General features: G+C 39.1%; 1 protein-coding gene across 1 annotated transcript; it reads right to left on the reverse strand.

Moving 5' to 3' along the window:
• Nucleotides 1-15,815: 15,815 nt before the first annotated feature.
• Nucleotides 15,816-22,673, reverse strand: LOC116027132. Its single transcript, XM_031268564.1, has 6 exons — nt 21,354-22,673; nt 21,142-21,250; nt 20,688-20,808; nt 19,587-20,318; nt 17,173-19,012; nt 15,816-16,599 (listed from the first exon to the last, which is right to left on the reverse strand). Exons 1-6 carry the CDS (start codon nt 21,547-21,549, stop codon nt 16,166-16,168), a joined length of 3,432 nt encoding a protein of 1,143 aa, XP_031124424.1. The 5' UTR covers nt 21,550-22,673; the 3' UTR covers nt 15,816-16,165.
• Between the last annotated feature and the right edge of the window lie 50 nt (nt 22,674-22,723).

The following is a 22,723-nucleotide window of genomic DNA, read 5'->3' on the forward strand; positions in this document are numbered from 1 at the left end:
AGCACTTGAAGATTGAAGACAAGTGTCACGAATTTTGGAGTGACAAATTTATCTAGCTTACATAGGTGTTATACAAAAGTGCGATCGAGAAGTAAAGTGCTAAAACTGAGAATATCTTCCAGATATTCACAATTGGGAGAAAAACACATCTAGTGTTTGAGAGAGTTCAAAAGCTTAACGTCATACATATCCAGACGGTGATCAAGGCTTTCTTGCAAAGATATATCAAACGGCAAGCCACTGATCAGATTGGAGACTAAAGCTCAACTGTGATCAAACAACCACCTTACTTTGGAGAAAGTAAGAAGAGGCGGAGTAGCTGGAGGCTGTCTTGTGAAAAACCTAGGAGAGACGGAGTAACAGGAAGCGTGTGAAAAACCTGAGGCTTGAGGTTGGCTTGGTGATCAAAGTTCAAGTGCTCGTCATTGTACTAAAGGGAAGTTAGTGCAATCCTTCTAGGGAGTTTCTAGAAGAAGAGTGGAAGTAGGTAGTGTTGGCCGAACCACTTAAAAATCTCTCTCGCATTTACATACTGCTTTTATCTCTCGCTAACTATCTTACCTCTTGCATCACATAGCATTATTAATCCACCTCTCGTGCTAATATAAAATGGGATAACATTTCCGCTGCGTACAAAACTCTATCTTCAACTTGTGAGAAGTTGGACCTAAACATCCTAAGTCCACTATTCACGAGAGGTCGATAAAGATTTGCAAAATCTTATACAAGTTTATTCACTCCACCTCTAGACTTGTACCCCATCCCCTCGGGACCGACAATTGGTATCAGAGCAAGTTCTTTGATCGATATAAACCTTTGTTTATATTGCCTAGAGATCTTTCTTTGAAAAGCTTAAAATCTTTTTAAAGCACGAGATAATTTTAAACATGGACAACATGTTATCTAGTCATCTTTTGTTTGATCTTAGCAGGTTCGACGACTAGAATACACGCATGCTTGCGTACCTATCAGCCCTCCATGATGAGATGGCTGAGGTTATAACGATAGGGCCATTCAAGATCTTAATGGTGAATACTGCTGCGGAACATACCGCAACCACACCCAAGTACATCCCTAAGCCAAGGGAAGAATGGACTAGCGATGATAGGAAGAGAAACAACCTTGACAACATTGCTAGGGACATCCTCTTCAGAGCTGTTGATGAGACCATCTTCCCACGCATCAAAAACTGCAAAAACGCTAAAGAGGTATGGGATACGTTATTGCTAATTGGTGAAGGTGATGAACAGGAAAAAGGAGAACAAACTCACCATAGCAATGAAGAGATTTGAGGACTTCAAGATGAAGTCGGGGGAAAGCATAGCAAGTTTGGAATCCAGATTCATGAAGCTTATCAGTGAGATAAGCGACCTGAAGAAGGAAACCCCCCAGAAGGACCTCAACCTGAAGGTGCTACGAGGACTCACCAAGGAGTGGGAAGTGAAGGTGATCTCCATGAGAGATCATAGAGATTTGAAGGAGACCACAACTGACAAGCTATTCAGAGATCTCAAAGCCTTCGTGTTCGAGATGTTCCCCAGAGATGAAGATAAACGCGGAATAACGAAACGTTGCACTCGTTGCCAATCAACCATCCACATCTTCCAGGTCATACTTTAACCCTAAAAACCTTATGTCTGACGAACAATTTGCTCTTTTTATGAAGAAGTTCAAAAGGTTCATGAGAAAGAAAGAACCAGAGAACAACACAAGTTCACATTCTTCCTCAAGAAGGAAGTTCGAGAAATCCTCATCAAGAAGGGTGGATGAGGAACACCAAAGTCTCTGCTACAACTGCAGGAGACCGGGACACTTCAAAGCAGAGTGTCTATATCCCTTTATGAGCAAGTACCAGGGCCAAGAAGGCAAGGATTCTAGCAAGCTAGAGGAATCCAACGAGAAGCCAGCGAGAAGTGGCTTCAAAGGAACACCAAAGTACAATCAGCGCAAGAAGGCGCTAGTAGCTGAAGAGGTCGAGATGGTGGTAGAGGAATCTGGAACATCCAGCTCTAGCGAAGAGAGCAGCAGTTCGGAAGATGAGAGGGGACTCATCTGCCTCTATACTCAAGAAGAAGAAGACTATTGCCTGATGGCAATCGATGACGAGGTAACTTCTACATCCACCTCGCGTTGTTCTACATCTACCTCTCGTTGCTCTTCATTTGATAGCGATGAGGATCCTTTCGAGACCATTGAAAATCTTGGAAGGAACCTCAAAATAGTTAATGACACTCAAGCCAAATTGGCGGAGGAAAACAGCAAGCTAACGGCTGAATGAGACATGCTTAAGAATGTCTCGAAAGAAAATTCAGAGCTAGCTCTCAAAGTAAGTGAGTTAGAAGTTGAGATAATCCTACTCAAGGAAGAGTGTAAAGTAAGAGAGACCAAGGACTATAATCTCCGAGAGGTCATTGCATCATATACTAATTCCTCCAAGATCATGGAGAAAATGGTAGATGGTCATCGACCAACTGGTGACAAAATCGGCCTGGGTTTTAGTCAAGACTGTCTCTCTAAAAATAAACTGACCAAAGTGTTAGGAACCCCGAGTTGTTGATTTTGATGATACCAACTATCCGAGGAGACCCCTAACTTTTGTCTTGTCTTTAGAATAGGTTTATGCTTTGTATCTCAGTCTTACAGGATAACCGAATCCTTAGTAATTTCTAATCATTAAGGATCCGAGTCTTATTTACCGAAGACTTGAAGACTCCAATCGAAGAGTGAAGTACCGAAGAGTTGAAGATCAGAAGTGATGAAGACTTGAGGAATCGAAGACTAGGATCATAGGCCGAAACATGGAAGGGCCAGGCTTTTATGACCGAGAAATCAAGAATGATTGTCTCGAGGAGATTAAGAGAAATGATAAGGTCAATCATTCTCGCACAACCAATGCAAAGACATTCTCTGATGAGTTGTCTTATCTACTGCCTTGAGAATGGATATAAACTGAATGTCATTTTGGGTCCTATGCAACGATCCCAAGGAGCATGTAATGATTGTCACCTTTTTGAGGGACAAAAGACAAAATGTCCTTGCACAAAAGTGGACAAACGGCTAGAAAGTACTGACATTCTGAAAAAGATGAAAACACTACCCATTAGATATTACACACTGGACAATAGGTTTTGAATTTCATTTTCCCTCCAACGGATCTGAAATTCCACCTATAAATACCCTTGTCCCATCTCACTTTGACAAGGTTGATATACACGAAATATTGTCTATCAAGTGAAAAACTTTCAGTGTGATATTCATAAGCTTACAAGTGATATTCAGATTTCATTAGAAATTCTTGTGTGATTAAGAAGCTGATCAAGGAAACTAATCACAAGGATTTCAAGTTGGAGAATCATCACAACCTTTCAACCATCTCTACAAGTGAAGTAGAAAGAGGCAGAGTAAACTTGGAAGAAGTTGAAAAACCTACAACAACAAGGCTGCCGGGCTTAGTGATCAAAGGAGCTTGTTGTAACGAAGATTGTACTATAAAGGGGAATATAGTGCAAACCTTCACAAGTTGTGAAGAAGAGTGGAGTAGGCTTAGTTAACAGCTGAACCACTATAAAAACTCTCTCTCTCTCTCTCCTTTATTTATTTTACGTATTGCATTGCATATATCACTCAAACATAATATCTTTTACAAGAAAATCCTAAGTGCAAAGTGAAGCTAAAATTTGATATAACATTTCCGCTGCGTTATCTCTTTAGAAGAAAAAGTTTTCAAAAACCTCTTGTGAGTCTATTCAACCCCCCCCCCCCCTTTCTAGACTCACATTGTTACCACCGGGACCAACAAGTGGTATCAAAGCCTGTTACCTTGAACGGTGAACACTTTGTGTATACTGCCTGGTGATCCTTTTTGGAAAATCATCAAAATATTTTCGTACTTTGCACTATGTCTAAAATGGAACATCATATGCATTTTCTCATGTTTAACTTAGATAAGTTTGATGACTGGAAAGTACGTATGCAGGCTCACTTGTCTGCCATGCATGATGAGATGTGGGACGTGATAACTGATGGACCCATCCAAATACTACAAGTGAACCCCAATCGTGTTGCTACTGATCCTACATCACCAGCGATGATTCCGAAGGAGAAATCTTTGTTAACCACCGAAGAGAGAACCCGAGTAAATATCGACAATATAGCCAAGGATATACTCTACAAGGGTCTGGACGAATCATTGTTTCCGAGAGTAAGAAAGTGTAAGAATGCTAAAGACATCTGGGATGTACTTATGCTCATAGGTGATGGAGACGAACAAGAGAAGGAGAACAAGTTAACAATTGCCATGAAGAAGTTTGAAGATTTCAAACTCAATCCAAAGGAGTCCATAACTGAAATGGAAGCTCGGTTCATAAAGTTATTGATGGAGATCAACGATCTTGATGAGAAAAAGCTATCACAAAAGGATATAAACTTGAAGATTCTCCGAGGACTACCCAAAAGCTGGGAAATGAAAGTAGTAGCTATGCGCGATCATAGAGATCTCAAGACAACGAGCACTACTCAGACCTTTAGTGATCTGAAAGTTTACGAGTTTGAGAAGGAAACACAAAATGATGAAGAACCTGAGACGAGAAACATAGCCTTAGTTGCAAATCATCAACCTTCATCATCAACACCAAGGTCGAATACTAATCCCTCATCTGATTTTTTCACTGACGATCAGCTTGCTTTGTTCATGAGAAGGTTCAAAAGATTCATGCGAAAGAATCAGTCCTACGACAATTCTGACAAGATGAGAAGAACGAAGTACCGAAGCAATGACAAAGCAAGTGGATCCAGAACACATGAAAAGGATGAAATACAAGTGCTGTGTTACAACTGCCGAAAACCTGGACACTTCAAAGCTGAATGTCCGTATCCCATTGTCAAGAAGCATCAGGACGAGCACAACTACAAGAAGAATTCGGGAAACTATCACAACCCGAAGAATGCACCAAATGATGCTGACGAGGAGCCAAACAAAAATCAGAAGAATGATAGGCGAAGGAAGGCTCTAGCTGTAGAAGAGAAGTCAGGAGATAAGAATGACGAGTCATGCACGTCCAGCTCTAGTTCAGAAAGTGACAGTTCGGAGGATGAGAAGGGACTACTATGTCTCTTCAGTCAAGAGGACTCAGATGAAGAGCTGTGCCTTATGGCAGATGAAGAAGAGGTAACTTCACAAAACCACTCCTCTAATTATAGCTCCGAATCCACATATCATGAAAACCCTAGGGAAGCATTCGAAAGAATGATGAAGAGTTTTGATGGTATCGAGGATTCACACTTCAAGCTCAAAGAAGAGAATGCCAAGCTATTGGCAGAAAGACAAGATCTCGAGGACTTAAGGTCCAAAAATGCTGAGATGCTTGAAGATCTCGAGGACTTAAGGTCCAAAAATGCTGAGATGCTTGAATCTATAAGCCAGCTTGGGTCCAAAAATGCTGAGATGCTTGAATCTATAAGCCAGCTTGAGAAGCAAAATGCTGAGATGCTTGAATCTATAAGCCAGCTTGAGAAGCAAATTCATCTTCTTGAGGAAGAGTGTAAAGCGAAGGATGATAGAGAGCAAAATTTGCGTGCGGTGCTTGCGACATTTACAAATTCATCCAGATTAATGGATCGAATGGTAGATGATCAAAGACCATCAGGGAGTAGAACCGGACTCGGTTATAGCTCTAGCTCTCATCAACATGTTCTCTTAACACGACCAACTGACCCTTCTACTAGTGGAGGTTTAAGTTCTGTCTTTGTCCAAGGACAAACTGAAAATCTTGAGCCAGTGATTAACGCCATAAATGGAACAGAACCACAATCAACGATTCGATTTAATGATCCGACTGAAACACGTATTGTGGAACCTACGAGAGGGAATTCCCAAAACGGTAACCCAAGAAGTCAGCAGGCCCCTCGATATAGACCGCGCGTACCGAACCATCATAGTCGTGTCGCAAATGGTTAACCACTTGGGAATAACCAATCTAAAGGAAAATTCCAAGGCAATAAGAGGCAACACTATTCACAGAGGCAACGCAAAGGTAGACCTCAGGGAAGATCGAGTTCTTACTCGAATAGTGTCAAGAATTTCAAAAAGTTCCCTAGCAAGCATAATGGCGGAGATGGTAGACTATACCCCAGTGATGAGGACTGGTTCATGGACTACGAACCAATGACAAGAGCAAAATTTCTGCTCCATCATAGACATTAGCAGACCTCATACACTAGGATAAACTCGAATAAATAAACGCCTTCTCTTCAAAAGGTTTATTCATCGAAGTCACCTCAAGCCTACTATGCTATCCCTTATGATTATCGCGTGTTTAACGGGTATCGTGGACCAAGGATGAACCTTAAGAGTTCTAGGTACGCATGGATGCCCAAGCTCACCGCTAACCATCAAGGACCCAAGAAGGTATGGATACCTAAAAACACCTAATCTTTGAATGCAGGGAAACATGACTATTTGGTATGTAAATAGCGGATGCTCAAGACATATGACTGGAGATAAATTATAATTGAGCAACTATAAAGCGAAGAATGGTCCTAAAGTAGTCTTCGGTGGGAACTCAAGTGGACGAACCATGGGCACTGGAGATGTTATGAAGAATGGCTTAATCATTCAAGAAGTTTCTTATGTTGAAGGATTAAAGTTCAATCTGTTAAGCACAAGTCAGTTTTGTGACAAAGGATACAAAGTTGTATTCTCATGAGACCAATGCCAAGTTATCTCAGAGCTAACTCATGAAGTTGTACTAACGGCAAAACGAAGAAAGAATATGTATGTTGTCACATGGGAAACAGTAAGACCGGATACTTGCCTGATCGCCAAAACCAAGAAAGATCTAAGTTGGGAATGACATCATAAACTCAATCATCTTAACTTCAAGGCTATCAACAAGCTTGCAAGAAAGGAACTGGTTGAAGGATTACCGAATGTAATCTATGACAAGGATAAAGTATGTGAAGCTTGTCAAAAGGGAAAACAGATCAAGTCTTCGTTTAAAACGAAATCTCTTAACACCAACGCAAGGCCATTAAGTCTACTCTATATGGACTTATTTGGACCAGTTGATCCAGTTAGTCTAAGTGGAAGGAAGTATACTCTTGTGGTAGTAGATGACTACACAAGATATACATGGACATCCTTTCTAAGGAAGAAGAATGAAACTGAGAAAGTCCTTCCAAATCTGCTCTGAAGACTTCAAAGCGAAAAGGACCTAAGTATTGTCAAAATCCGGTCTGATCAAGGAACTGAATTTGTAAACAAAGTCATTCAGGATTTCTATGGACAACACGGTATACTACATCAGCTTTCAGCAGCAAGAACCCCTCAACAGAACGGTGTGGCTGAAAGACGCAACAGGACTCTCAAGGAAGCAGCAAGATCCATGATCGCATTCTCAGGCTTGCCTAAACGGTTTTGGGCCGAAGCCATAAACACTGCATGCTACACTCAAAATAGATCTCTTATTCACAAAGATCATGGAGCTACACCTTATGAACTTTGGAAAGGGAGAAAGCCTGTAGTAAAATACTTTCATATCTTTGGAAGTAAATGTTTCATCCATAATAATGGGAAATCACATCTAAAGGCCTTTGATGAACGTGCTGATGAAGGAATATTCATGGGATACTCTGAAAAGAGTAAAGCTTTTCGAGTATTAAATAAGCGAACCATGGTGATAGAAGAATCAATACACGTAGTCTTCGACGAGTTATCTAAAGAAGACATGGTGATCTCTGAGAAACAAACCGATGAAGAAACGAAGGATAGAGAAATTGTAGAACTATCTGAAGGATCAGAATCAGAAGACGATGATTATCCACTCTTTCCTAATCATCTACCGAATACTTCATCTCAAACCGAAGTATTACCAAATGATGATAATGAACCAAATCAATCACCAGTACAACAAGATGAAAGCAATCAAGGTGAACCCACAATTGATGAAGGAGCACCACCTACTTCTTTTCAACCAGATCTAAAGTGGTTGAGAAACCATCCTCAAGATCAAATCATTGGTGATATCCATGATAGTGTACGAACTCGTGCATCCATTCGAGAATGCATGATGGCATGTTTCATATCTCAAATTGAACCGAAGACTGTAGAAGAAGCGTTAAATGACTCAGATTGGGTCATAGCCATGAAAGATGAACTGCATCAATTCGAGAGAAACAATGTATGGGAATTGGTTCCACGACCAACTCATCAGAAAGTTATTGGAACCAAATGGGTCTTCAGAAACAAGATGAATGAGCAAGGAGTCATTGTTAGGAACAAGGCATGGTTAGTTGCAAAAGGTTATTGTCAGGAAGAAGGGATTGATTTTGATGAAACCTTCGCTCCTGTTGCTAGACTCAAAGCCATAAGAATCTTTCTAGCATATGCTGCATGGAAAGACTTTAAAGTCTATCAAATGGATGTCAAAAGTGCCTTCTTAAATGGACTTTTGGAAGAAGAAGTATATGTCGAGCAGCCACCAGGTTTTATCTCAGAAGTCGGGATGAATAAAGTCTATAAACTCAAAAAGGCTTTATATGGTTTAAAACAAGCTCCAAGGGCTTGGTATGACACGTTGTCATGCTTTCTTATAAGCTGTGGATTCACAAAGGGAATAGTTGACAAAACACTTTTTAGAATAAAAAATGGAGACCATATCCTGTTGGTGCAAATCTATGTAGATGACATCATATTTGGAAGTACCGACTCGGACATATTTGGAAATCTATGTAGAACGCGATGGGATTTTTATAAATCAAGCAAAATACACCAAGGATCTCATCAAGAAGTTTGGAGTTGATGGGAAGTCCTCGGTTAAAATTCCCATGAACACTTCGTTACGTATGGATATCGATAACGAAGGGAAAGAAGTGGATCAGACAAAGTATAGAGGAATCATTGGTTCTCTACTATATCTTACGGCTAGTCGACCAGACATATCGTTTGTTGTGGGAGTATGTGCTCGGTTTCAGGCCAATCCAAAGGAAAGTCATTTGGGTGCTGCCAAGAAGATTTTAAGGTATCTAAAAGGAACTCAAAGTGTGGGACTTTGGTACCCGAAGAGTGACGCCTTCGATCAAGTTGGATATTCTGATGCAGACTTTGCTGGTTGCAAAATTGATCGAAAAAGTACATCAGGGACATGCCAATTCTTAGGGGGAAGGCTTGTCTCTTGGTTCAGCAAAAAGCAAAATTCTATTGCCACAAGCACTGCTAAAGCCGAATACATAGCAGCTGGCAGAAGGGTACTAGCAAACTCAATAAATTGAGGGAAAAGGCAAGAAAGCATGTTCCGAAGAGAAGCCTGTAAAGAAAAGGTTCTCATTTCGGTTCCTGTTGAAGGAGGGTACTAGCAAACTCAATAAATTGAGGGAAGAAAAGGGAGAACCTCTCCAAGGAGACACATCTGCACATCCTCTAGAACTCTCTGATTCAGACTCTGAGGATTACGTGCCCAAGCCACCAACCATGTCTGTCCCAGGCTTCTACTCTGGAGGATTAGCTCCACCTGACGAAGAGCCTTTCTGGCCAAATCAGGACCTTGTACCAAGACAAACTCCTACACCCTCCATAAACAACACTGGAGACGATGCCTGGAACGACATCCAAGGATGGTATCAACAGAATCAGGCTCCAAACCAGCCAGAGAATGCAGACTTTGACGAGGACTATCTCCGCTACCTTGAGGAGATGCTCGAGCCAGACGATATATCTGATAAGTCCTCGGTACTTGAGAATCAACCTGGTTATGGACCTATGGCTCCATCCTGGAACCCTGACGCTGCCCCGAGTGCTCCACCTGCTCCAAGCCCTCCTACCATGGAGAGCAGTCAAGGACAAAACCTTATGTCTACTGCTAACAGTAGACATGCAAAGAACAAGGGCAAGGGCAAGGCAAGAAAGTAGTTGTCACGCCTTGTAATGAAATCAGGGTTGGGTTGGTTAATCTAGTGTGTTGTCTTGGTTGTCACATGTTACCTTTTGAATGAATGGAACTATCTCTCGCTTGTGTAGTCTGTCTCTCGCTTTTCGAATTATTATATCTTACCGAAGAATGACAAACTCAAAGGCTGAAACACTATCAGTACCGAAGACTGATAAAGCACAAAGCAAATGGTGATAACCGAACTCATACTAACCGAAGGATTGAGCTACCGAATCCTTAACCTCTAAAAGTCCCTATGCACTACTTATGATTGAAGGGTTACAAATGTATCGTGTTGAACAAGCTTCTTGGAGAAACCCTCTTATGACCGTTTAACTTGAGAACGTGGGATCGTGATGATACACGTGTCAATGCCCTATTCGCAGAAAATGCCGAAGCATGCGCTCCAACTTCTTTGAACCGACAGACATGAAAGGACGGGCCATCAAAGATGTGATGGTAAAATAAGTACTTTTCTCTCTCTTCATTAAATGGCAATTTCATCTTATGGGAAAAATACCCTTATCAGTACAAACCACGACTATGGCTTTATGCCATTTTTGCCCCCTCATTAAAGGGCATTTAAGGGTTTTTGTCTTATGTTCATAAATTCGCTCCATTTTCTCTAAGATGACCCGATCCACTATTTCTCACCATATATAACCACTCATACCATTCACTTTTCACCTTTTACCCTCCCAAAAGCACCGTTACCCTCAAAAACCCTAAAACCTCTCCAAAAAAGACCAAGTGTTGGCTATCATGTCGTCATTAAGTTCAAGTTCGTCATCTGGAAGTTCAAACTCCTCTTCCGATGAGGTATCTGATACTCATGCTCCAATTCCAAAACCCTCACCCTCACCGGAAAAGATCAAGACTACTCAAGAAACTTTCAGACCACCAAGGATTATAACCCGTCCATGTGAGGATGTGGAAATTTTCAAATTCTTCTCCACCACTGTTAAGGGTCAAAAGTCCAACCACTGCATGGTTAAAGCCGGTTCAATGCTTGATGTCAAAGGCTTCCTCAATAAAGTGGTTGATAAAGATTTTGGAAATCACGCGGTTAAATGTCTCAAGGACGGTAATCTCTACAATTTTGTTACCTTTAAACACAATGCTTGGTATCCTATTGATGTGACACAGTTTTACATTAATGCTGAGGTACAAACTGTAAATGGCATTCATGAAATTCATTCAGGCTTCAGTTGTTCATTCAGTATTCATGAAATTCTTAGTATATCTCTCTTATACTCAAACGCACAGGCAAAACCTACTACCAAAATTACTATTACAATGGTGGAATTCCTAATGGTACAATAAAACGATTCACTCTCATGCCAAGTGCCATGCCAAATATTTCCTGCAAAAACACTATGGTAGAAACAAAGTCAGCACGACGACTGGTAAGACATACTCTACCCCGTAAAACATTTTGCACATAGCACTTTGGAGCACATAAATTTCCACATAATAAATTTAACCCCTTAATATATTCTTAATCTCATAAAACAATAATCTTTAATCCATTAGAAATATAACTTGAGGAAATCACACATCCAAATATGTATAAAAATACATACCAAAAATATCTATAAAATTTCCAGGAGATAAGGTCATTGCCTATTTCATAATGTAAAATCGTTCAGCAACTATTTCCTCAAGATTCACCATATACAATCTTTATATCAATATTTCCATATAACAATTTCCTCAATATATATCATAATATCATCACTACTCAAAATTCCTTTAAACCAAAACTTATTCACCAATAGAGAGATTTCCAACTCTCAAAATAAATACCTAAGGAATAACTCCAATATCTCAAAATAATTATCAAATAGATAATTCCAATATCTCAAAATAAACATCCAAAAAATAATTCCATTATCTCAAAATAAATACCAAAGAGATAATCTCAATCTCTCAAAATAACCACCAAATAGAGAGTATCCAAACTCTCACAATAACCACCAAAGATAATTCTTCAAATAATTGATTAAACTTTTCATATATCCAAAAATAGTTATTATATACAGTGTCAAGGAGGAATGGATCCAAATGGAAAGTTTCGACTTCCAAACTAATACCGAACCAACCGGACGAATCCACGAACCGGTGGCCAAAACCAAATCAAAACCAACCAGACGAATCCACGAACCGGTGGCCAAAACCAAATCCAAACCAACTGGACGAATCCACGAACCGGTAGCCAAAACCAAATCCAAACCAACCGGACGAATCCACGAACCGGTGGCCAAAACCAAATAGAGAGATCTCAACTCTCATCATCATAATCATAATCTTAATAATAATAGTCATAAAGGATAATTCAAAACTTCCAAGTATCACCACCCTCCGGGACAAAATATATAAATAACCATATCCTTCAAAATATCATATCTTACATCTATAACCCAAAATTACTTATTCAATGTCATATCTTATGTCTATAACCTTCATATTCATAATATCCACATACCAATATTTTCTTTTTCATAATCCATATACCAATAATTTCATCACCAAATCTCTTCAACATCATAATTTCATTACTTATCATAATCTCTATAAATCTAATAATTTCACTAACGATCACAAGAACAAACAATATGTATTCACATCAAATAATTTCATAAGACATGTACTCACATTTTCACAAAATCATTTAAACATAATATCACATAAGCACATATTAAATATTTTGATTTGGGGTAAAATAAATTTTGGATAGACATAAATCTTACCTATAACCAACTCTTCTACTTCACTTGCCCAATTCTTCTCCCACACATATATGATTTCTCTCCTCACTTCTCCTGATTTTTCCTCACCACACAACCCCTCTATATATAGGCAAAAGGGAAAGGAAGACAAATCTTGAAGAGAAAGACATATGGGATAAGAATGAAGAAACTTGGAGATCAAGTCTCTATTTATAGCAACTCTAAATTAATTTAATACAAGCATGTGGTGTAGGGAGTTGCCAAGTGTCAAATTCCTATGGTAACTCAAGGAAAATATCTTTGGCTAGACTGTTAAGGGTTAAAACAAATATAGTTACGGTAGGAAATAATTTAGGTACGGTAAATTCGAAACCAAAATTATCCCAAACTCAATTCTAACCTTAATTTCTAAAATCGGGCAATGTTCGGTACATCGCGAAATACAGCGATGCTACGGTCGAAATAAATTTTCACCATTACGGGCTAATTTAATTAAATAGGAAATTCAAGGTTAATGGTATGGTGCCTAATAACCCACTTCCTAGGACAATCGGGACAGAACACATACTCCTAAAATTTTTACGGTAGAAAAATTAGAGAATTATAAATGGGCCAAAAAAATTGGGCTAAAATAATTAATTTGGAATTGGGCTAAAGTTAGGTTCAGAACATTACGAAATAATCACATTTGGGCTTAGGGATTTAAGTAGTAAAATAAGTTGACCCAATGCCCATAACAAAATAGTTAGATTTATATAAAATAATAATAATAATCCCTTTTTGAAAATATTTATTAAAATAATAATGTTAGAAAAATACGGGGTATTACAACTTCACTGGTATTGGGCTTTTATGGAGATTGGTATCCTCTGGTTTTTTTAGGTGGTGTTCGAGCTAGCTTCTCATGCCCGCGTATATCCTCTTGGGTTGGCTGATGGTCGTGGATGGGCTCTCTCCAGCTAACCTATCTTTGGTGGTATTTTTTGTTCAGCTCCAACTTCACGGTAATTCCTTCTTATTTTTTGAAATTTTTAGCGCATGGTTAATTCGAACCTTAGGGGGATCGAAGTTTGATGGCCTCTATTCAACGACGTGGTTTCTTGGTATGGCAGCTTAAGTGTTGGAAAATGGTGGTTGATGCTCCGCCATTGCACTCTGACGTGCCATGCATGGTGTTTAATTTACCGGTTGGTGAGGGTGGTGAGCTTCGTTCTTGGCTTGTAAGGTTGCTAGTTTGAGGCATGTGCTTACACGCGTTTCCTCTCGATTTTACTGGTGAATGGGGTCTTTTCCGACGGCTTTGACGATGGTTGCGATCTTGGATTTTGCTAGCAGGAGTTCCTTTAATTTTTTTTCTTTTTAATTATTATTATTATTAATTAAAAATAAAATTTAATATAATATATAATAAAAAATATGTGGATTCCACGTCAACACGCCAAATCAACTTGAAAATCTAATCATCAATAATTTACAGGTTACCTAGAGATAACCTACAAAATAGTGCAATTGCATTATTTATTTATTTTTTTTAAATTTAAGGTTCTAATTGGAGCTTTTTGAAGTTGAAGGGCCTAATTGCACAAATCAATATAGTTAGAGGTTTTATTTGACCTTTATTCCAAAGATGATTGATAATTTAAAATTTTCTGCAAAGAAAGTTACAATGATTCAAGACTGACTACTTACCAACTCGCGGTTTGGTTTCGTGCAACGCCCTCGCAGCAGGAATAAGCAGTTGGCGAATACCACATATGATCAAGAAAAGAGTACATATAATCACATAAAAACCATTCTAATTTGATAAAAAAAAAATATATGTTGGTGATGTTACCAAAATGTGAATATTTAAGATTTTTAAAATAAAATTGAGCATGTAACACTAAAAATAATCAAAAACTAAAAGTAAAAATGTTATTGCATTCATAGGAATAAAAGTGATTTTTTTAAATGTATAAAGACATAAATAACCTCAAAAAAGTATCACATGATTTGCTTGTTACACTTTTAGGGTACTGTTGAGAAGTAAAACTGAGAATGAATTAGTTAGGACAAAAAATAAATATCACTATACTTGTGAGACCAATAATGAAAGAAGATATTTGCAAAACTATCATTTCATTGCGGTCAACGGGTCAAGTTTAGAGGTAGAATAATTTTGATATTTGATTTGTTTTTAATGGCAAATTTTACACTATAAAAAAAATGCCTGGTCTATTACTAGAACATGTGCTCCATATTTCTACTCCACTTTTATTCTCGATGTAGCAATTGATGATTATCTTCATCCTGTAGGCCCCAATGAAAGTATCAACATCAAATTTTGTGAAATGGAATAAAAGTTGATAGTAGAATTTGAAAGTAAGAGTAGTATTTTCCTACTATAAATGGGAAAAGAGTGATATTTTTTTATAAATAGAATGGGTATTGTTTATAAAGATTGCTCCACCATTATTATTTTTTATTATTAGAAAAAATTGTATTTTTGATCATTCAGTTATACCTATGATATAAACTTAGCTTTTGAGTTATATCTGTGACCATTTTAACCCTTAAGTTATGCAGGAAGTGGCGATGTTAGTCTCTCAGGAACTTTCTATCACTAATTTATCACTTAATAAAGTGACTGATTTGGTCCTTCAAGGACTAAAATTGTCACTCTATGCATAACTTGGGTTAAAGATGGTCACGTATATAACTCAGGGACTAAGTCTATACCACAAGTATAATTGGAGGACCAAAAATACAATTTTCCCTTATTATTATTATAGTAATTTTTTTGAGTGCTACTAACTCTATTACATTGTAGTATCTGTTCATCTATACTTTCTCAACCAGTTGACCTCCCATATGAGAGAGTCACTACATGCCATCTGAGCACAAGGTGCTTGGCATATTATTATTATTATTATAGTATAATAATTGATACATTGTAAAATATTCTTGTATAAATTCATTGCACAATTATGGCTATTGGCAACTACTTACCCGCATGGTAAGTCAACTGGTCACAAATGTGAAATTTGTTATGAGACCATGAATCAAATCTCACCAACGTCAGTGAGCAAAAATCTTACTTTCTGTTAGTTTGTTAAGTCAGATTTACCCTCTCCACAAATTGTCGGGCCAATTTCCATTTCCTTCAAATTGTTCATGTGTAGAAAAGAGGAGAAAATCTACTAAGGAATTCATTATAGCATGAAAGTGCAACAAGAAAAATAAAGAATTCACACTTGCTCTCTAGTGGAAAACTACAAGCCACATACAAGTGATGTAACAAGAATATAGGCAATGGGGCATTCAATTCAAGAACCTCCAATGCCTTGCTATTATCAGCCTAACAAGAATTAAAAACTTTACAATGATTATGTTACTAAATCACCTTTAAAATTCAATTGGAACCAACAAAAAAGCAATAGGAAAATATCCAAATACCGTCCGTCCATATCAAATTATGCCCAGCACCAAGGCAATTTTCCTGCATATTAGCTGGATTAACGTGGAAAGGCAGACTCACATGATTGTGCAGTTGCATTTTGATTCCAGTTTCGGAGGAGGCTTCATGCTGTCGCCCTTACTAGGAGACCCAACAATACGAGCCATTGGTTTCTGGGTTTTCTCATCGCTGTCTGTGTTGCTTGGAAGCGGTTTTGATTCAGAATCCATCAACTTTTGTTTAACTTTTTGAGAAGATCTAGAGTTGCGCCTGGCTGTGGTTCTACTCCACAGATCCCTTCTATCTGGACTAGCTTTGCCGACAACAGTCAGCATTGGTCGGGAAGCATCCATCAAAATAGAATTTTCCTTGCCAATGGCTATATCTGCAGCCTTATATGCCAAATTGTGGACAATCGAGCTGCAAAACAGTATTGTATCTGTTGCTTCTTCTAATGTCAGGCTTCTTGTCTTGACTCCAGCTTGTCCCTCAACCACCACAGTTGATTCCTCTGTCCCAAAACACATGAAGAGGAATGTCAGAATCTTTAAGGTTCTTGTTATTTTTAATACAAAAAAGGTCTCTAATTAAGCCCGATTCCAATACAGGTGTACGGTGGCAATGACACCATAGTATGAATTTCAGAACATTCTATACTTGAGATTCCAAATACAGCAAATTAAAATTGAATAGAATTCATTGCAAGCAATGTTGTAGAAGGCGCTAGGGTGACGCCTAGAGCGCCTAGGTGGCTGAGTAATAATAATAAGAAAAACAGCACAAAATAAAAATAAAAATAAAAAACACTCGGCCGAGTTGGCTGACTTGGGCACCTAGTTTGATCGACTTGGGCGCCGAGTTGGCCGACTTGGGCGCCTAGGCGGCCTAGTTGGCCGACTTGGGCGCCTAGGCAGCCTAGTCGGCCGACTAATCGGCCAGCCGACTAATGTCCGCCTAAGGGTAAAATCCCCTCGGCCTAGGGGTGCCTAGCGCCTAATCAGTGCCTAGGGCCTAGGCAGCCGCCTACGCTGATTTTTGCAACATTGATTGCAAGTAGGATTATTAAAGTGTAAAAGATGTGTACCATATTCATGATTGGATGAGTCTTCTACTTCAACAGGATCTGTAATATCATTGTCAGTTGCTGTATGTAAAGCAAAGTTCTTTACTTCATCTGCACTGTCCCTTGAACTGCCATCAGATTGCAAATGATGAGAACTTATATTATCTTTCTCAATTTCTGTTCCACATTTTGCATCCATACAGTCCTGCTCGCAAATTTCTGTCACATGCAAATTGACAACACAAGAATTTGGCACATCTTCCTTAACATCTGATGAAACAGGTAGCATGCAAGAAGGATTAATGTCTGAGGAATTATCCGAGTTTGTTATGTTGTCACCACTCTCGGATAAAGTACACTCAAAGTTTGCAGCTGAAGCTTCATCTGTATGACTTGTTGGATTTGAGGAAATTCTACAAATACTTTCACTCTTATTTTCAGTGCATAAGTTCACTTCTGCATTTTCCAAACTCAATGATGATTCTTCTGGATCTACATTTTTAACCTCATTATTTTTTTCCATTTGGGAAGCAGATACCTCAACCTCCTCTTGAGAACTTGTTGTAAGACTCAAAGGTTGATGTGCTTGACTTGAAGTAGCAGACAAAGATGAGATCGAGCGTTGGAGTTTTGTATAGGTCTCATTCCGATAACTTTCTATGTCTGGCTTTCTCCCACTGGACTGCCGCTGAATACGAGCCTCTATTTGTCTAGTTGAGCCAAAATCAACCGAAGATGAGGCAGATGCACTACCATGCCCAATGGAGCTTCTCATGCTGCTTACACTGTCACGTACGTAGGATAGATCATCATAAGCAATGCTAGTGGCACTGAGTGTCCTGTTTTGAACAATATGGCCTTTGCCACTACCAGACCTCTTCAGCAGCAAAGAAATACCTGCACCCTCTGGGACATCAACAATCACATTAGGGTGGTCAGTGAGGGGCTGCAGTTGTTGATAGCCAGCATCACCATCAGATGCACAAATGGTCGAGCGACTATTCACTTGGTGTGTGACAAGAGAGTGCTCGCCTCCTTCTGCATGCATCTGATCAATGGACTTATTTGAAATCAAGTCCCAGCTGGTCTCATTGCAGAGATTCTCGCAGTAACTATAAACCTCTTCATGGTGACCAGCCTTCAATTCACCCTTGCATGTTACTTCTGACAATTTGGGTGAAAGTTCAGATGTCTCATAAGTATCTACTGGCCCATATTCTATGATATCTGTATAAACTCCGGGAGAATCAGTGCTGACCATCATTTTAGTTAACGGGGAACTCAAACTCGGTTGTGCTTCCAAGCTTTTGCAGTCTGGACAGAGCTTGGGATCCTCTTCAATTGATTTACTCGAAGGGTAACTCTTGTAGCATTTGGAACAAATTACCAGAACCTCGAGCGCATCAGCTTGTGCCACAACAGTTTCATGAATCAATACTTCAGAAGTTGCAGCGACTGTCATTTCTTTCTCCAGTTGACTGAAATCTTCAGCAACAATCAATTCAGAATCAGCTATAATGGAACCATCTACTTTACCAAGCCGGCAACTAGGTGGCACATCATTTTGCTTGCCAAGATCATCTAGCACATCAACACTATCTAGGGTAAACACTTCCTCCGCATCATGATACAATGACTGTACACGTTCACTATTCATATCCTCCTGATTTAGCTCACTTCCTTCAGTGTCATGCGCAATACTCATACATTGATCAGAGCTAGCATTACTGCTGGTTGTGACTGAAGAGTGTCGAGATCCAAGGGTACGGTGTGCAGCACTTGCTTTGCCTGAATAGAATGTTGAACTAGGTACACTTGATAACAAAGGCCTGAACATATTATGCGGGCTTTTCCGCTGATCCTACAAACAGAGAGGAGAGGAGCATTTGTAATCATCATATTAACAATGTTCAAGAGTCATGTTTGAAAGGTTCAATTCAAATGCTCTTCATACTCTTCAACAAATGTTTGAATTAAATATTCCTAGCCAAATATGATAACAGGTGAAATTTATAGATCTCAACCTTCAAAGAATGTGTGCTCAGGTAATGAAATCATAGAATTATAGTGTTAAAACATTATTAGATTCTAAAGATGAAGTAGTCATAGGAGTTTCCTTGTTCTTTGATAATTAGTAGACCTGGGTCAATGCCTTGAAAAAAATATTAAAAGTTAGTAGGTTACTTAGAAGAGGACAAAATGCAGGTGAAAATAAAATCACAGCTCAAATGAAAAAGAATGAACATAAAAATCAGAGGGCTCATGCAAGTTTGTTTGTCTCTCCTATATAATTGTGACACTAGTTAGTAATTGCCAAAGCTTCTGACACCAGATCACAATATTATTAAGCCAGAAGATATCAATACTACGCTGTATTGGTAACTTAACTTATTTAGTTTATCATCTAAATCCAAAAAAAAAAAAAAAAAAGATACCGTTTGTCGAAGTGCCAAGTCAAAGGATCTCTTTGGAGCAGAACTCGAAGATATTACTCTAGTTGTCTTCTTGGTTAAACCCTGAGCTTTATTGTGTTGGAATGTCCCAGAGCTTCTGGGACCTGAAGGGTCTGAACTGCTGATGGGAATTGATTGTAGAGATTCTGTGTCATCATCACCAGATGATGCAACTGAACCTTTGCTATAAAAGCTAACTCGGTCCCGTTCATGACTATATGCTGAACTAACACTTCTAGCTGGGGACATTGACTTTCGGCCAGACCTGGATCCATTTCTCGAAGCTGGTGAGGACCCCCTAACATATGATGTTGGTCGGTCTGCCAAGGAAGTACGAAGGTTAGGAGGTGCCTCCAAGGAAAATCCTGGGATATTGGATTGCCATGCCCTAATCTTAGGTGATGCAGAGTTTCCTCTATTTGTCTTAACAGGGGATGTACCCCTTACCCTGGTGGCAGATGCAGTACCGCTAGAACCTGTGCTCAGTCTTCTAGGAGTTGGGGTAGAAGACCTTGGAGGAGGTGTTGAGAGCTTATTGGGTGAAGGAGATGGTCTCCTCGTAGGAGTAGCATGTCGCAAACTTGGCGGTGGACTTGAATGGGAAGGAGAAGAAGGCCTGCCTCTTGTCTGATTTGTATTATTGCAAGACCGAGGAGAAGGGCTTAGGCGATTCGGGCTGGCACTACCTCTGCTACTTCTATAACTCCTCTCCATCTGTATATGAATCCACAAATGAGAATGCCAAGGAGAAACAGAAAAACATGGAAAATGTTCTCCTTATTGATGTAACATATATATATATATATATATATATAGGGTGATGTTCCAATAAGAACCCCTCCTCCCGTGAGAACCTGTGAACTCGTACATAAATGTACACAATCTCAGTCTCCAGAGCACAATGCACACAATCTACTATGTAATAGTTCGTGTGCATTTATGTAGACGATTGTGTGCATTCATGTTGGTTCACAGGTTTTCACGAGAGGAGGGGTTCTCATTTGATCATTAATCTATCTATCTATATATATATATATATATATATATATATATATATATATGTTCCACTTAGACTGCACTTACCGTAGATGACCTGGAGATTGAAATTGGTTGACTTCGAGGTCTTCCCCTCTGTGCAACATTAACTGGTGGTGTCTCATCATCCAAGGAAGGAAAAAGAGGAGTATCGGGTGGAGTTAATAACCTTCAATCAAGAAGCTCAATTATTAAACAAGTAAGATAAACAGCTAAATAGCATTTCATATTGAAACAAAATAAACAAGCAGGGATGAAGAAACATAAAAATCCATTAGTGTCTCTCTAGTCTCTAAGTTTGTTTCTAAAACAAATAAGAAACTGTGTGGTTCCACATCCTAGTACCAAAGCTATTACATCAAATCATTACAAGCCAAGTTAGAAGAATGAAATTGGATATATACTCAAGGCGAAGGAAGGCAAGGCCATAATGGAATCCCAAAATGTCAGCCATTAATGCATGTTCAGAAATAGTAAGAAATTTAAAGATATAAAGACCAACCAGTCATAATCATTCTTGTCCCCCTCGGCATTAAGCAGCTCACTGCTCTCTCCGCGAGCAGGAATGGATATCCCAAGCTTATAGTCCGAAAAGTATCTAAATTTAGTTGCTGTCAAAAGGCACCGAACATGGGAAATCGTGAGTCCATTGATGGGAAAGAATTAAGTACTACGTTAATAAAATGTAAAAGTAGAGGAAATTCCAGGAATTACAGCATATGTCATCAAAGTCATCCTTGGTGTCAAGCAAGAAATTCTCTCTTTCTCGGCTTTGCACCTCATTGAACAAAGCAAGGTCATCATCCTTCTCCCTGAAAGCAATCGCGCTTTCTAGACTGCGGCCTCTCTTGTGATTTTCTGTCTTCAATTCCCTTCCAGGAGAACGTCTCATTGCCGGTGAAGGAGGCATTTCAGTACTCTAAGTCGGGTAATCAAAAAATTCCTCTAAGGTGCCTCATGAACTGGGATCCAGCTAAAATTCCTTGACAAAGAACATAATAATGCAATCCACATTCACATCAAAGTGAGAATATGCAGAACCAGAACACTAACATATAACCCCTTATTCCACTTCTTCACCAGCCAAATCTGATATAATGCAAAGCTCCTCAAAGTTTCCTTTACAATTAACCATTAAGAGATTTCCCAACTAAACATACCAAAGAATGCCCAATATAGTTACCAATAAAACCCAAATCACAGTAGCGAAATGCGAAGCAGTAACAGTGGAACTCAAGTGCAAACCAATCACAATTCGACTAAAAACTAATACTTTACGCCCTGAAGCTCTCTGAACCCTAACCTAACCATACACTACACAAAGCAAGCAAGCTAGCTACCCTCAAGCCAAAATTCAAACTTTTCAACTGCAGAATTCACGAGAAAGGCTTGAGCTTCAAGCAAAGAAGCGTCGTCTCTAGAATTCAACAGTGCCCTTTGACTTACCGCCGGCAAAGACAAACGGCTTCAAGTTTTCAACTCCACTACTGGGGAGATCGCAACCCACCAAAAAGTCTTCAAATTCAGAGAATTCCGGAGCTAGGAAGTGGAAACCCAAACCCGGATCTGCCCGCATTTGAGTAGATCAAGAAATGTAGAGATCGGTAGATCAACTCAACCTAGAAAAATGAATACAATTAACATAAATTCATGGGTGGGGTGGGGTGGGGTGGGGTATACAGGAACGCAGACAAGAAGCACGTGAAAGATGGATTGCGAGGAGGGAAAGGTGAAAGTTGAGAGCAGAGCAGAGCAGGGAACAACTGGATTGATTTGGTAAGGAGAAGAAGCTTTCTTCTTTGCTTCTCAGCAAGCTTTTCTGTAGTATTTTTGTTTTTGTTTTATTTTTCTTTTTATCTTCTTGGCAATGGCAGTAATAACTAATAATAATAATTCATGGAATTTGTTTGAGGAAATTAATTATAATTAGAAGCAGTAAGTAGATTCATGCGTTGGATGAAGACCCATATGCCTGCCTGCTTTTACACTGTTTACTTTTCTTTTCTGGCCATAAGATGGGATGTCGTTTGTGACGTCCCAATTCCCCAGATAAGGAACTACTGCTTGCCAATACGCTGCTTTTT

Source organism: Ipomoea triloba, chromosome 8 (assembly GCF_003576645.1).
Source record: "Ipomoea triloba cultivar NCNSP0323 chromosome 8, ASM357664v1".
Taxonomy (NCBI): Eukaryota; Viridiplantae; Streptophyta; class Magnoliopsida; order Solanales; family Convolvulaceae; genus Ipomoea; species Ipomoea triloba.